Genomic DNA, 16,000 nt, shown 5'->3' with positions numbered 1-16,000 from the left:
CCACTGTAACTCAAACACACTCAACACTCATACAAAAACAGAGGAAATGCTCAATTATATGACAAAGTGCAAATCCACATGCTGTTGACTTCTATCCCACTGCAATAATATGCTGTGTAATCAAAAATATATATATTTAAAATTTTAAAAAGATTTTGTGCTATGCAAAGTGCATTTCATCAGCTCATCTACATTTTAGTTTTACGTAAGGTCTATGTGCTAAAACTATCTTCATTTTTGTTTTGTGAACCTTCATAAAAAATATTATTTCTTGACCTGCATGAGCAGGTATCACATTTATCATTTAAATGTTTGTTTTTAAACTGTATGTATATGTGTATATGTTTTTTTTTTTTTTTGCATCAAACTGACAGAGGATGAAAGGGGAGGAGTTTAACATCTCAGATGATCTTGTTACATTTGCTAGACTGTCACAAAGCTCAGTTCTGCTGTAGTGAACACACACACACATTTACTGTACAATGATACTTCATTCAGTCATTCTGCTCTCTGCCTTGGCATGTAAGTGCATTTGTGCATGTTTTGCGTGCATTTGGATTTCTAATTTTAGAATACACGTATATAGTTTGTCAAATAATTTTTCATCTTAAATGCTAAATTAGTTTTTTTTATTGAAAATGTACAAATGTTTTCTACATCCTAAATGTATTTCTTCATAATGACAAAGAAAGTAACATTAAAATTCAATACAATTGTTAACTAGTATTAACTGATTCAAATCCTTGTAATCAATCATTTTCAAAACTAAAACTATTTGAAAATTAAAATGTTATTTTGTTGTTTTCCAGGTGTGAGTTTTGGAGATGAAATCACACCAGACCGCAGTGAAGATTTTTCTGCAGTGTCTTCAACTGTTACATTATCCTGCAGTTATTCTTCTGAAAATTCACTTCTATGGTACCGTCAGTATCCCGGATCAGCTCCTCAATTTCTTGTGCTTATAATAGAGAGTGTGAAAGAGACTAAGACATCTGAGGTAGATCCCAGGTTCTCTACTAAGACTAGAAAAGAAAAACAGGCCACAAAAGAGATCAAACGTGTGGATCTGGAGATCTCCTCTGCTGAAGTATCAGACTCTGCTGTGTATTACTGTGCTCTGAGGCCCACAGTCACAGGAAACACAAGAACACTGTACAAAAACCTGACACAACTGAAGGCACACAACTAATTCATTTCCATAAATCTATCTGAATTAACAGTATACAGTATGTTTACATACAGTACTACTATATGAGGGTGAAAACTATCAGCAGTATAACATGTATGATAGATTAAGATTTTTATTATTATTATTAACTTAATGCTATTAATGCAGTTTGTTACACACTGCACTCTTAGGATGTTCTCAAAACAACTCGTTGTTGTTTTAAATACAATTTAACTTGCTTTTTTGTGTCTAAGCTGTGGCAACTGTACAGGGCTATAAAATGAATACCTGATATATAGATCTGCAGTACGATAACAACCAAAGCTTAAGGAATAAATTCAATCACATTCTGTTTGTGTTCTGAGCATTTATGTTGTACAAGTTAGTAAGTAACCACAAGAGGGAGCTATGCACTATAGCATATGAATAGTGATGACATTGTTGACTATGAAACAGATCTGATCTGCTCTTTCATTCAGCTCTCTGGAAGAGGGAGGGTTTAAAGCATTGACATCTGATGTAATCTTGTTAAGCGTCTGTTAGAGAGTCTGTTCGACAGAGCATAAGGAACAAACACAATGATACTCCATTCTGTCATTCTGCTTTCTGCATTTGCATGTAAGTATTAAAGTATTTTGAGTATTACATCTAAGTATTCTGAGCAGCCAGATTTGCTCGTTTCTGCTCAAAATTAAGTATAAAGTCTATTTCTTTACATTGAGCAGTATATTGAATTTTAAACTGGTACGTCTAAAATGATTGATTCAATTTAAAACACCAGTTCATTAAAGACTTGATCTATTTTTGCAGATGCAACATATGGAAATGAAATTAAACCAACCGAAACACAGGAGTTTTTTGCTGTCGAGGGTTCACATGCTAAATTATCCTGCAGTTATTCATCTGCATATACTCTTTATTGGTACCGTCAGTATCCCGGATCAGCTCCTGAATTCCTTGTGCTCATCTCAGACAGTGCAAAAGAAGCTCAGAAGTCTAATGTAGATTCGAGATTCCATCGTCAGGCGTTCTCCAGTCCTGGTCTGAAAGTAAAACAAAAAACACAAACAATTCAAATTAAACTGTTTAATGGACAGTCAGGTCAGCTTATGTTCTGCGTTATTTAAAGCTAACATTGTGTAAGATTTTCTCCCATATAGCGGTGAAATTGTATAAGACTACCAACTGAATAACCTTTCTAGCCCCTCCCATTCCGAGGGCGTTGTAACTCCCCACATGGAAAAAACCTATATGAACATATATGTTTTAATATAGGTTTTGATATAGGATTTTAATATATGTGACATATATAAAATTGGCCGTTTTCCTATATTATATGTGCATATATGTACTTATATAGGTACATATATGTGTACATATATGTACCTATATAGGTGCATATATGTACCTATATAGGTGCATATATATATGTGCATATATGTACCTATATAGGTGCATATATATGTGCATATATGTACCTATATAGGTGCATATATAGCTACATATATGTACCTATATAGCTGCATATATAGCTGCATATATGTACCTATATAGGTGCATATACAGGTGTGCATATATGTACCTATATAGGTGCATATATGCAGCTATATGTTACCTATATATTAGTATTATTATTAAAATCCATAGCTACTAGGCAACATAAATAATAGCCCAAGATGTAAAAATTTTAATTATTTATTTACTTAAGAACAATCAAATATTACAAGAACAAAAATAAGACAAAAAAACTGAACAGAAAAAACCCCAATTTATCTTGTTGATCTTCTCAGCTCTGTGAGCTTCGAATTGATAGATGTGCCCATCTGTCCTCAGCTGGCTGCCGGCCACTTCTTCAATGTAGCATCTAGAGAAGACAAAAATAATAAGACAGTATAATAATAATAATATAGTGCTTCATCAGGAACCCAAAGTGCTTACAGTACAGCTGCGATTGGACACATATTTTGGATAAAGGGCTGATCATAATAAAAAATGCGTCATGTAAACACGTCATTTGGAAGATTCTGATTGGATTCTGCTAAATCTGAAAGAAATTCTGATTGGAAACATCACCCCCCCTTTTTTTTAGCGGCATCGTTCTTTCATATGCACGTCCGTCATGGGGACTGCATTGTTAACAGTCACACGGTCAATCATGTGCATCCAAAGCAGAGAAAATTCATGGATAGGAAAAATTCAGAAATGTGGCTTTAGAAAAGGAAAGGTAGGATCAAGAAATGAGCAAGCAATGAATTAGTATTATAGGTTACAAGCAGATACAGTAACAATAATGGGTGCCCTATCTAATACAGTCTCCATTGATACCTAATAAACATTGATACAAGTAGGCTATGGTTAAAGTAGTGAACTTATAAAGTCTTAAAAGTTTTGTTTTCCCTTCTCAACGCATTATGCATTTACTCACCAATAATGGCTGCCTTTTTAATTTGGTCAAGGGCGACCAGCTGCTCCCCATCCCCAAGGTTGGCTTCCCACCTTAAAGTAATATTTAAAAATTATTATGAAAGGGGGGTAAAATGAAGGTGGTCAAAACAAGAGATTATTTTTTATATACACATCACTTTTATTTGAGGTGCAAGGAAATACAAAAATGGCAAGTAAAAAAGCAATGGTATGCCCGCACACAAACATAATTTATTCCACAGAATATGACTGACTTGTTTTTTTTTTTTTGCAAGGACAGAAGAGATTAAGAACATGTTGTTTTGTACCATTCAGGTTGCTTTTTAGCAAAGTCTCCAAATCAAAAGGTGCCCAGCAGCAGATTCCACACCATGGCAGTAGCAGAGGTGGCAAGGCCTGGCAAAACACCCCAGAGCCCTTTATAACTTCAATCTGAAAAATAATTTCACATCACAATATTAATTTATTGGCAACTTTTAGAAAGGTTTTTATGTTTCATATTGATTCTTATTTTTAGCTTCCCAATAGTTAATAATAATAATAATATAATAATAGGGAGGAGGAGGTTGGAGGAGGAGGTTGGATGGAGAGTAGGGAAGGAGAAAAGACAGTGGGTGGAGAGGAGCGTAGGGGTGCAGGAGGAAAGGATGATTGTCTCGTATAACACTAATTGGCTCCTACAAACACACAGTTTATACCCAACCTTACTAAATAATGTTACTCACCTGTGTTTTCGCTGATGTCTCAGCTGTTGCTGCAGTCTTGTTAGAGAAGAAAAACATTGTTAAACTCAACAATTGTAAAACTTCAACAATTTTATGCATATGGGGCTATTAAATTACATATTACCACTAACTATCCCAACATAAAAATCCCTATAGCTCAGTTGGAGCCTTAAGTAAAATAAGTACAGAAAAATCTGAGGTATAAAAGGGTTACACTCGAAACCCTGTGGTGTCTCTCGAAAGCACTCCCTTGGAAAGTCACCATGGGACTCGCTTTAAATGGCTCGGCCTCCTCTCTGGAGTCTTAGAGAAGAAAGAAACTTAGTAAAACTCCACAACATTTTTTATTTATCCAAGCAAGCCACTATAGATTCTTATTTACAGGGGGGGCTTGGAAAACATCAAACATGTCAATAAATTAAAGTTACATGCAAAAGTAATCAGCCAAACATCATAAAAATCCATATAGCTCTGTTTGAGTAACAAGTAAACTAAATAAATAAATACAAATGCAAGGGGGTTACTCACCGGTTGCACTTCTCCAAAAGTCGAGAAGGGGGAATCTAGATCCTCCACAGGACTCCTTCCAGTCTTGTTCATAGAAGAAAAATATAGTTATTCTCTTCAATAAATTAAAGTGCAAATACATCAAATAATTAACACTATCAATCAGCCCAACATCACAAGTCTCTACAGATCTGCTTGAGAAACAATTTTAAAAAGCAATGAAAAACAGAGGAACTTACCTTTTGAGCAATAATGGCGAGGTCACTTTTCATTTGAGGGATTTCTAGAAAGAGGTTATATAAAAAAACAAAAACAATTACAATCACTAAATCAAAATAGCACCCAGCAACTCTAACGTTACAGCTGTGAACGCAAGCTACAACCCTCCAAAGCCCATTCATAAGGCTCTGCAGAGGAAACCTGTTTGTGAACGCAATTAAAACATATATATATATTTCTCCCAAATTCAAATTCCCCAGGGTTTTTTTCTAGAGCCGATTGCCTTCTTGCGCCGTTGAAGGCAGAGAAGTGTGTGTACTCATGAACTGTATTCTCTAGGCCATGACTTTTGTGAACCCTCTACGAATTCCTCCAGAAAGAGACAAATAAATATAATTCTAATTTGAATCTTATCAACGGCTATATGAGCACCCACACTACTAGCTAACAACATAGCATTTATTTTGCCAAACACGTGTTAAACTTTCAGCCCATACAATTTCTAAGTTTATACTTCTCTGCCACCGCAATATCCATCTCCAGAAAAAACCCTGCTAATAAATATTAAAATGAGGAATACTTACGATTGATGATAAGTAGGACATAGCAGATCTCCAACGCTCCATCGCCATTTTCACTCCCAGCCGATATCTTTCGGCGCGAATCGTCAAACGTCAGGCGGGTGACGTCATGACTCATCAACTACGCGGCGCTGTAGCAGCCATGGTAGCAGTAGAGTGGAGATTTTTTTTTTTTTAATTTTCAAAATTACAGAGTTTGATATCAAGTTCTTGACACATTTCTTTTACACATTTTCACATTTGATAAGTATAACTTGAAACAACACTAATTTGGACAAAAATAAAATAAAAGAAAAGAAAAGAAAAGAAATGAAAAGAAAAGATAAATGGCATCGCAAACATATTAAATTCATTTAGCAGAGATACAGATCTTTGGGCTTTTCGATTTTTTAAAAACTTTACAGACTAAAATACATGCTTGTCTTCAAATTCATTAACCACAGTGAAATGCTCAGATAGATGGGATGATGATGATGATGATGATGATGATGATGATGATGATGATGATGATGATGATGATGATGATGATGATGATTAGCCTACTTGAATGTATGTTCTATGTTCTTTTTTGTTGTTGCTACATTTAGACTGTAATGACCTTTCAGCCATATTCATCTAGAAACTGCATTAAGACAATACAGAAAACATTGCATTTTGCATTGCATTTGGTGGATGTAATGGTGAATGTGTGGATGTGTAGGCCTATGAGCTGTAATGTGAATCTGGAAGTGACCTGAAATTGGAAAGAGGGCTTGATTGACAAAATAAAAAAACGACAAACCATTTTGTTATTTCCTTCTTTTCCACTATCTTCATACAAGAAAGAATTGACCTTGTAAATGGCTTTCCCATAGCTTTCCATCTCCTCTCACTTAATTGCCATAATTAAATTCCATAACATGCCAATTACATGTGATACCAATTTCACATGTTTGCACATACAGTTCTTGCATAATTTTTTTTTTTAGTTAGTTCTTATTGCCTTGATAATAGAAAATATGAGCTAGGCATCATGTATGACAGTAAAAAATGACCAGATCCTGCTATGAGCTAGGAGACATGTATGCACATATAGGGCTTATGTGGATATAAAGAAGCAATACAGGAGACATATATGGCCTGTATATGCACATATATGCACCTCAGTTTTGCCTATATGTGCCATATATACGCATATATGCAGCATATATATTAGCATATATGTGCATATATGCTGTATATATGTAGCATATATGTGCATATAAACTGCATATAGGTTTCATATATGCGCATATATCCCCATATAGTTTCTTTCCATGTGGGTCCTACGGTGGCCGTATTATTATGAGTAATCTCCTCCTCGCATTCGTCACGGTGCCACTAAGTACAGGCGCGAAAGGTGACACTTGAATTTCCAGGTATGTCCCTCTTTGGCGAATGTATTTTCAAGATGGAGGCGCAACATGGCTGCCACCATTCGAGCGACTCGCTCATATGTATTCTGAATGGCAGATTCTACACTTACGAGAGTACTTGATTAGTTGGGGGAAGTAATTACACATGAATGAGCACATATCATTTTGAAAGAACAAAGTGTTGTTGTTTTTTTGCAAAGAATCAACATAAAAAATGACACAGTGTAGCTTTATTTAAAGCAGTGATGGGCTACTCTGGCCCTCAGCATCCACTGTCCTGCAGATTTAGCTCCAACCTCAAACCCTCCTGCCTATTGTCTACAAGTAAACCTGGAGACTTTGGTTAAAATGTTCAGATGTGCTCAATTAGGGTTGGAGGTAAACTCTCCACCTCAAAAAGGAGAATGCAAAAGGGCCAGAGTTGCCTGTTCCTTATTTAAATTTACAAAAAGCAGCAGTCAGTACATTATATTATACACATTGAAGTAGCCTATTATATATATATAATATTGCAGCACATAATATAAGCTAAGTACTGAAGAAAAACAGTTTTACCCCTATAAAAATCGAGTGATAATCTGTACAATGTAAAATTGTCAAGATCAAATTATGTAATACACAGCATTGTTTAAATACAAGACATACCAATGGACTTACGCACCTTTGTGTCTTCTTTGGGCACCAGATGTTTCTTCCTCACCCGAAACAAAAAGGACTTATTACATTAGCTTGCGTTGATATAAGGACTGGTCTTCCTTCACTGCTGTAAAACAAGAAAGTCTCCACTTACTCTATGTGCAATTACTATTGTTCTTGAAACATACCAATTAACACAGTTATAATTAAGTTAATTTACCATACGATTCAGGCGAGAACATTTGATGAGTAAATACTGATTGAAATATTGTAGAAACTTTACCTGGGAAGGGCTGATCACGACAAGATTTGCTGCACCTCACTAGTAGATCCTGTGAGGGTTGGTTCCTAAAAGAGCTGTTGAGTTTGATATTGTAGGCCTATAGCTTTAAAAAAGATAATCCTTCAAAACAGAAAGGAAGGTAATTTTAATACATTACTTGCAAGTAGTCAGTTTATATATAACAGTAGGATTTGTTTATGTAAGGAGTGTTGCATAATTATATATTAAAAGCATTTTTATGTAATAAGTTCACTGATATGTGAGCATTTCTATGAATAAAAGTATGTCTTTAATAGCATGCAATAATCATATCAACTTAAAAAAGTGATTATGATAGCATGATATAATATGTTATATAATAACATGTAAAAAAACAACAACATGATTTACATGCAAATGGGACAGTTATCAGCAGTGTAACTGATCTGATTACGACAAAATAATCGAGTATCTGATGTCATGTGACAAGTCAAATTAGCTTTTCCACTCTTGCAAACAGAGGTAGGTCATGAGGTGTGGAGGGACATCATGTATCACTGTAACATCAGCAGACAGGGTCCAATTTGTAATATGCAATTAATATAAAATTTTCTGACTGTGTATGGGACATCCGACTACTTTCCAAGAAGGCGCGCAACTGATTTACAAATATGGAGATAAATATGTACAGGAATTGAGGCACTATTGACAGCACTAGGAGTAAAAGCTGCATGATTATGTACAAGTATTGTACGAATTTGACAACTTAAAATTAAATCTTAAAAAAAAAAATTTAAATCGTTAAATCTTGTGAATTATTAAGACTTTGAGACTATGTTTGTACTGATTGGGCTATGGGTTTTGTAAGAAAAGGTTTAAGAAACAACAAATGCTTGATAAAATGTTTGATTTAGGGTTAAAACCAAAACATACACACCATTGTGAATATTTGACTTTGTAGCTTTTCGTCTCCCGTTTACTTCTCCTCAAACAATAATGAGCTGACTGAATCCAAAAGGCCCCTTTGGTCTTTTCAGCTTAAAAAAAGAGAAAAGAAAATATCATTATATATAATATATCGGATTATTTAATCGAAAAATTACTGATTTACCTTACAAATATTTGTTGTTACATTATTAGACATTGAAAGCATGATAAGTGTTGTGATTAATATGCATTTACAATAAATATCACTTTAAAACTACCAATACTGAGGTAAAAGCATGGACAATTTTGTGTTTACTGTCCTTTTACCACACCTATCACAGTAAAACTAAGGTTACGGTGGTAAACGCATGGTAAGTGTTGTGGTTACTGTGCATTTACAACAAATATCACATTAAAACTACAAATAATGTGGTAAAAGCATGGTGTGACGATCGGCAGCTGTAGTGCCCTCGAGAGCCACTGGAGGGCACTCTCTCATTGTGTTATGTTTTTCCCCATGGACTCATTATGTTATTATGTTCAGCTATGTTTCATTATTGGTTATTGAGTTCCTGATTAAAACCTGTTCTGTTTCTCCGTGTTTCCCTGGACTCTCGACCTTTGCCTGTATCCTGGACTGTTTGCGAACCTGTGCTGCCTACCTCGACCTACGCCTGTTAACACCACGAGTTATTGGATTGACCTTGATTATTTGTGTGCCTGGTTCATTTCTGCTTATGTTCCAGTTCTAATAAAGTTCTGCACATGGATCAAGAGTCGAATCGAGTGAGTCAAGTGAGTCAAGAGCAGAGTCAAGTGAGTCAAGAGCCGAGTCAAGTGAGTCAAGAGCCGAGTCAAGTGAGTCAAGAGCCGAGTCAAGTAAGTCAAGAGCCGAGTCAAGTGAGTCAAGAGCCGAGTCAAGTGAGGCAAGAGCCGAGTCAAGTGAGTCAAGAGCCGAGTCAAGTGAGTCAAGAGCCGAGTCAAGTGAGTCAAGAGCCGAGTCAAGTGAGTCAAGAGCCGAGTCAAGTGAGTCAAGTGCCGAGTCAAGTGCTGAGTCAAGTGCTGAATAAAGTGCCGAATCAAGTGCCGAATCAAGTGAGTCAAGAGCCGAGTCAAGTGCCGAATCAAGTGAGACAAGTGCGTCCAGTGCTGAATCAAACCAAGCGAGTAAATCTAGCCAAGTGAGGGTATCTAGCCCAGTGACTCGGCGTCGCAGGAAGAGAAGGAGGACTCGTTCGGGCTCGCCAGGCTCCGGTGAGCGTAACCAGACTCCTCGCCCTGCCGGCCCCGCCTCTGCGCCTCGCCCTGCCTGCGCCCTTTAAGCTCCGGGAGGCCTTTCCTAAACCCGTGGATTTCCCCAAGTATTTTTTGGGGGGGGGGCCAAGGGTCCGGTGAGGAGACCATGAGGGCTGCGCCGCCATGGTCGTCGGCAGGGGCTTTACCACCCCTGTCTTCGTCTCATCCTGCTCCGAGTCAAGTGCCGAATCAAGTGAGACAAGTGCGTCCAGTGCTGAATCAAACCAAGCGAGTGAATCTAGCCAAGTGAGGGTATCTAGCCCAGTGACTCGCCGTCGCAGGAAGAGAAGGAGGACTCGTTCGGCTCGCCAGGCTCCGGTGAGCGTAACCAGACTCCTCGCCCTGCCGGCCCCGCCTCTGTGCCTCGCCCTGCCTGCGCCCTTTAAGCTCCGGGAGGCCTTTCCTAAACCCGTGGATTTCCCCAAGTATTTTTTTGGGGGGGGGGCCAAGGGTCCGGTGAGGAGACCATGAGGGCTGCGCCGCCATGGTCGTCTGCAGGGGCTTCACCACCCTGGCCTTCGTCTCATCCTGCTCCGCCCTGGCCTTCGTCTCGTCCTGCTCCGCCCTGGCCTTCGTCTCGTCCTGCTCCGCCCTGGCCTCCGCCTCGTCTTGCTCCGCCCCCTGGCCGCCTGTTCAGTCAGGCCCGCCCACGCTCCAAGGCCCAGGCCCGCCTTGTCTATGTCCAGGGTCCGTTCCCCTGCATGGGCCTGGCCCTCCATCCCAGCCCCCGTTGACCTCCCCCCGGAGCTCTTAGGAGCGTCTGGAAGCCGCTCATTAGAGGGGGGGTTATGTGACGATCGGCAGCTGTAGTGCCCTCGAGAGCCACTGGAGGGCACTCTCTCATTGTGTTATGTTTTAGCCCAAGGACTCATTATGTTATTATGTTCAGCTGTGTTTCATTATTGGTTATTGAGTTCCTGATTTAAACCTGGGTTTCTCCTCTGTCCTTTGCGAAGTCTTGTTACACTGTAAGCGTGCATTTCTGAGCGTTATTCCCTGTTCTGTTTCTCCGTGTTTCCCTGGACTCTCGACCTTTGCCTGTATCCTGGACTGTTTGCGAACCTGTGCTGCCTACCTCGACCTACGCTTGTTAACACCACGAGCTATTGGATTGCCCTTGATTATTTGTGTGCCTGGTTCATTTCTGCTTATGTTCCAGTTCTAATAAAGTTCTGCACATGGATCCGACCGCCTCTGTCCGTACGTTACACATGGCAAGTGTTGTGGTTAATATACATTTACAACAAATATCACATTAAAACTACAAATATTGTGGTAAAAGTATGGTAAGTGTTGTGGTTAATATGCATTTATAACAAATATCACATTAAAACTACAAATAATGTGGTAAAAACATGTAAGTGTTGTGGTTAATATGCATTTACAACAAATATCACATTAAAACTACAAATAATGTGGTAAAAGCATGGTAAGTGTTGTGGTTAATATGCATTTACAACAAATATCACATTAAAACTACAAATAATGTGGTAAAAGCATAGTAATTGTTGTGTTTAATATGCATTTGCAACAAATATCACATTAACACTACAAATAATGTGGTAAAAGCATGTAAGTGTTGTGGTTAATATGCATTTACAACAAATATCACATTAAAACTACAAATAATGTGGTGAAAGCATGGTAAGTGTTGTGTTTAATATGCATTTGCAACAAATATCACATTAAAACTACAAATAATGTGGTAAAAGCATGGTAAGTGTTGTGTTTAATATGCATTTGCAACAAATATCACATTAAAACTACAAATAATGTGGTAAAAGCATGGTAAGTGTTGTGGTTAATATGCATTTACAACAAATATCACATTCAAACTAAAAATAATGTGGTAAAAGCATGGTAAGTGTTGTGTTTAATATGCATTTGCAATAAATATCACATCAAAACTACAAATAATGTGGTAAAAGCAGGTAAATGTTGTGGTTAATATGCATTTACAACAAATATCACATTAAAACTACAAATAATGTGGTAAAAGCATGGTAAGTGTTTTGTTTAATATGCATTTACAAAAAATATCACATTAAAACTACAAATAATGTGGTAAAAGCATGGTAAGTGTTGTGTTTAATATGTGTTTGCAACAAAAATCACATTAAAACTACAAATAATGTGGTAAAAGCATGGTAAGTTCTGTGGTTACTGTCCTTTTACCACACCTATCACAGTAAAACCAAGGCTACTGTGGTAAAAGCAGGGTAAGTGTTGTTTTTACTGCTATTCTACTACAAATTCCACTTTGGAACTAATTGTACTAACTTACTTTAAACCTAATATGAATATGATTAACTGATAGAAGGTCTAGGCCTGTAGCACGTCACGTGACAGATAGTGTTTAATCACTTGTTTTGAATTAGAAAGCAATGAAACGCAAAGCCCCCGTGGAGATGACAGATAATGCAGTGACTGAACATGAGCTAATCTGACGATCACACGTGAACTGATGCCAAATATGATGTGGAAGTAATTCCTAATTTATATTAAAATGAGTATATAGGCCTACTCAGAAGTCTGAACATTACTGGTATTGTCATTTTTATAACCTTTATTTAAAGGTTGTATCAGTGATTTCAGGCCCAAAAATAAATGTCTAATCTTTCCTAACGATCCGCTAGCTGCCCGCCCCATAAGCATGCCGTCCAAAAACCGCGTCTCTGTAGGCAGCGTAGGCTCTGAGATCTGCACACAAAAACAAATGGGTACAACCACCACTCAAAACCAAAATAAACAGTGTTCCAACCAATCACTGACAGGGGCGGGTGTTGCTCCGATTTCGCGTCCAGCCGTGCACGAGCGCAAAACCTCACAACACCCGAGCCTGGGTTGGTTTTAATGGAAGTCCTCCTCAGCTAGACAGTGAGTGTTTGCTTTCAAAGTAACAATTTGTTCATCAGAGGAACTAATCCATCATAAATGGTGCTCTTTTTTCTGGTTTTGCTCTGTATTTTTTCATGTAAGTATTCAATATTTTCATTCATATATTACATGTTTTCCCATATGTTTATTTATTTATTTATTATTCTTGTGCTGTGCTGTTTTTTCTTCATGACATGCATGTAATAAGGTTAAATCTTATCTGCAGGTGTGAGTTTTAGCAATGTCATCACACCAGTCCAAACTGAGATGGCTGGGACAGAGGAGGACAATATAACTCTGTCCTGTAGCTACTCCTCTGCAGTTAGTCTACAGTGGTATCGCCAATATCCCAACTCAGCTCCTGAATACCTTTTAATAAGGGACAGGAAAAGTTTCACAAAATTTAAAAATAGTAGATCTAGATCCCAGATTTTCTGGAATAATGAATGAAAAGAAAACCTATATCTGGAGATCTCCTCTGCTAAATTAGCAGACTCTGTGAAGTACTACTGTTGCCTGGAGCCCACAGTGACAGGAAAACAAACTACACTGAAAACTAAGCTGACTTGGTTATATATCAGTATAATTATATCTGAGAAAGTTGAAAGATTATAACCAGAAAATTATAAAAAATAAATAAAAGCATATTTAAATAACATTATTTTTAAGTATACGGACAAAATATGCTGTTCTTAGTGTCAACAGAAGGGGGCAACATAATCTCACATGTTATGTTTAATTCCCATTTTACAAGCGAAGTGATCTGAATGTGGTGAATGTCAAATAATAATTAAGTGTCCCCAAGTGAAAGAATACATTTACTTGCTTTGCATTAGATATATTAAATCTGTTTTAAGTTAAGCTAAAAAGTCCAATTGTTCAACATACTAATTTATGTCCATCAGAAACAATGCTTACCATTTCATTTTAAAGCAGAGAGCATGTTTCATATTCCACTAACCACACCCACATTATTAGTATACAGCATAACTTCACTCAGTGCTTCATTCATCCATCAGCTACTCGTACTTTCATTTATTTTAATTCATTAAAGTGTTTTAATTAATATCATTTAATTTAATTTAATTAAAGATTTCAAATAAATCAATTTGATAATATTATAAATGAACAGTTTAAATATTTAAAGTGGGCCTGGATGGTTAACATGGAGGACATACAGATGCTACTCATAATACTCATCACAGTTTCAGGTAAATATACTTTTAATCACTAACGAACCCCTTAAAGAATCTGTATTCAATATTGTTATATAAAAATTTTATATATAAATATATTTAAAATATTTCAGGTGGATTTGCTGATAGAATTGGGCCAAGTGAAGGAAATACTAATGTTATCAGAGACGAAGGAGAGTCTGTGACACTGAGCTGCACATATGAAACTAACAGCAATGATATTTGGCTTTACTGGTACAGACAATATCCAAACAGTGAACCAAAATATTTACTGTATAAAGGTGCTCGATCAAGGAGTAGCAATGGAAATATACCTGATGGATTTCAGTCGACTACATCCCAAACATCCACTGAACTCATTATTAACAGTGCACCTCTGTCAGATTCAGCTCTATATTACTGTGCTCTAAGAGTAGTAGCCCAGTGATACAAAATGCCTGAGAAGCTTTACAAAAACTCATACAAAATTAAATCTTTGAAGTGCCTTTAATCAATTAGTATCAAAACACATCAAGGTTTTGTAAACCACAAACAGAGAATGTGGTAACAGCTGTGAATTTGGTAGGTAAAAAGGTTAGGGTGTTTGTACATAATTTATTATGTATTCTACTGTATGAGAAAACTCTTTTCTCATATTATGTTGTATGAATTCCTAAAGATGAATGTGAAGTCTCATTAAAAAAAAATATAGAAACTCACATGTATTAGCAAAATGGTAATACAATATTGACAATGAGCTGCAAAACAAAAAACAAAGCAAAAGCCAAGAAGTAAAATACATAACCGTACATATTATAACAGCTATGCTCATTTGATATTTTCTTAGATGTCTGGTAATTCAGATTCAGTGTCATGACAGGAGGAGGAGTTTAGTACAGACACAATACAGCTGTGTAAAGATGAGCTACACAACACGCAGCTGCTGTTCATGCCAGTTTAGTGAATGAACATGTTGATCATATTGATACTGCTGTCATCAACTGAAGGTTTAATATTTTGTGTAAATGTATTTTATTGCAGTGGAAGTGTTTGAAAACTGAATTTAATGGCACTTTAATTTGCATCACTCCAAAAAGTGAGAAAGTATTTGCACTTGAGCGTGACAATGTGACTCTCTTGTAACTACAGCAGTTCTGTTCGTGGAGTTCACTGGTATCGTCAATACACAGGCTAACCACCACAGTTCCTCATACTGGAAGATTCAGGGGTAACTACTGAAGCTGATCCACCCGTTCCAAGAATAATACTCAATCACAGAAAAGGAGAACGGCATGTGTATCTGGAGATCTCCTCTGCTGAAGTGTCAGACTCTGCTCTGTATTACTGTGCTCTCCGGCCCACAGTCACAGGAAACACAGTAACAAGTCTTAAATCTGCTTATCAAGCCTTAAAATGTACAAACCACAGCTGGACTCAACAACACAAATGTCAAAAAATAAAACTTCAACTGATACTATGGAATTGTCAAGTAGCATTGTTAATGTAAGCTGGCTTTACTGGTACACTGCAAAAGTTATTTTCCTATTCTGTATTTTTGTCCTGGTTTCACAGACAGGGCTTTGATTAAGCCAGGATTAGGCTTTAGTTCAATTAGGACATTCAATTAGCTTTTTTAAACATGCCTTTGAAAAAAACATACTGGTGTGCATGTTGAGACAAAACAATGGCACTGACATATTTTAAGATATGTCAGTGCAAGCAGCTTTTAGTGAAACCAGGGGTTGGTCTTGTTTTCCAGTAAAAATATCTAAACATTTTTATACCAAGATACGTTTACTTTACTTAAGA

At 37.0% G+C, this 16,000-nt stretch overlaps 1 protein-coding gene and 1 long non-coding RNA gene across 2 annotated transcripts; one reads left to right on the top strand and one right to left on the bottom strand.

Moving 5' to 3' along the window:
* The first annotated feature begins 1,686 nt into the window (after window positions 1–1,686).
* Window positions 1,687–14,639, top strand: LOC143736836 (uncharacterized). The gene is made up of 4 exons (XM_077227997.1): window positions 1,687–1,786; window positions 1,979–2,217; window positions 14,140–14,227; window positions 14,326–14,639. The coding sequence occupies exons 1-4, from the start codon at window positions 1,747–1,749 to the stop codon at window positions 14,637–14,639; spliced, it is 681 nt and encodes a 226-aa protein (XP_077084112.1). The 5' UTR covers window positions 1,687–1,746.
* On the bottom strand, window positions 3,889–5,030 carry LOC143739991 (uncharacterized). The gene is made up of 3 exons (XR_013204709.1): window positions 4,846–5,030; window positions 4,318–4,353; window positions 3,889–4,024 (listed from the first exon to the last, which is right to left on the bottom strand). It is a non-coding gene; the product is annotated as an uncharacterized LOC143739991 (long non-coding RNA).
* Window positions 14,640–16,000: the final 1,361 nt, after the last annotated feature.

This window comes from Siphateles boraxobius, unplaced genomic scaffold (assembly GCF_051911475.1).
Source record: "Siphateles boraxobius isolate OS27281-9 unplaced genomic scaffold, OSU_SipBor_1 1, whole genome shotgun sequence".
In the NCBI taxonomy this organism is placed as follows: domain Eukaryota; kingdom Metazoa; phylum Chordata; class Actinopteri; order Cypriniformes; family Leuciscidae; genus Siphateles; species Siphateles boraxobius.
The sequence above is the reverse complement of the archived record's forward strand: the minus strand, read 5'-3'. Positions and strand labels throughout refer to the sequence as shown.

What these genes read in the sequence shown, in the direction of transcription:
- LOC143736836 (XM_077227997.1), top strand. Translation starts at nt 1,747, where the DNA reads ATGATACTCCATTCTGTCATTCTGCTTTCTGCATTTGCAT. An exon ending in TCTGCTTTCTGCATTTGCAT is followed by an intron (nt 1,787 to 1,978) that starts GTAAGTATTAAA and finishes CTATTTTTGCAG; the next exon opens with ATGCAACATATGGAAATGAA. An exon ending in TCTCCAGTCCTGGTCTGAAA is followed by an intron (nt 2,218 to 14,139) that starts GTAAAACAAAAA and finishes GATAATATTATA; the next exon opens with AATGAACAGTTTAAATATTT.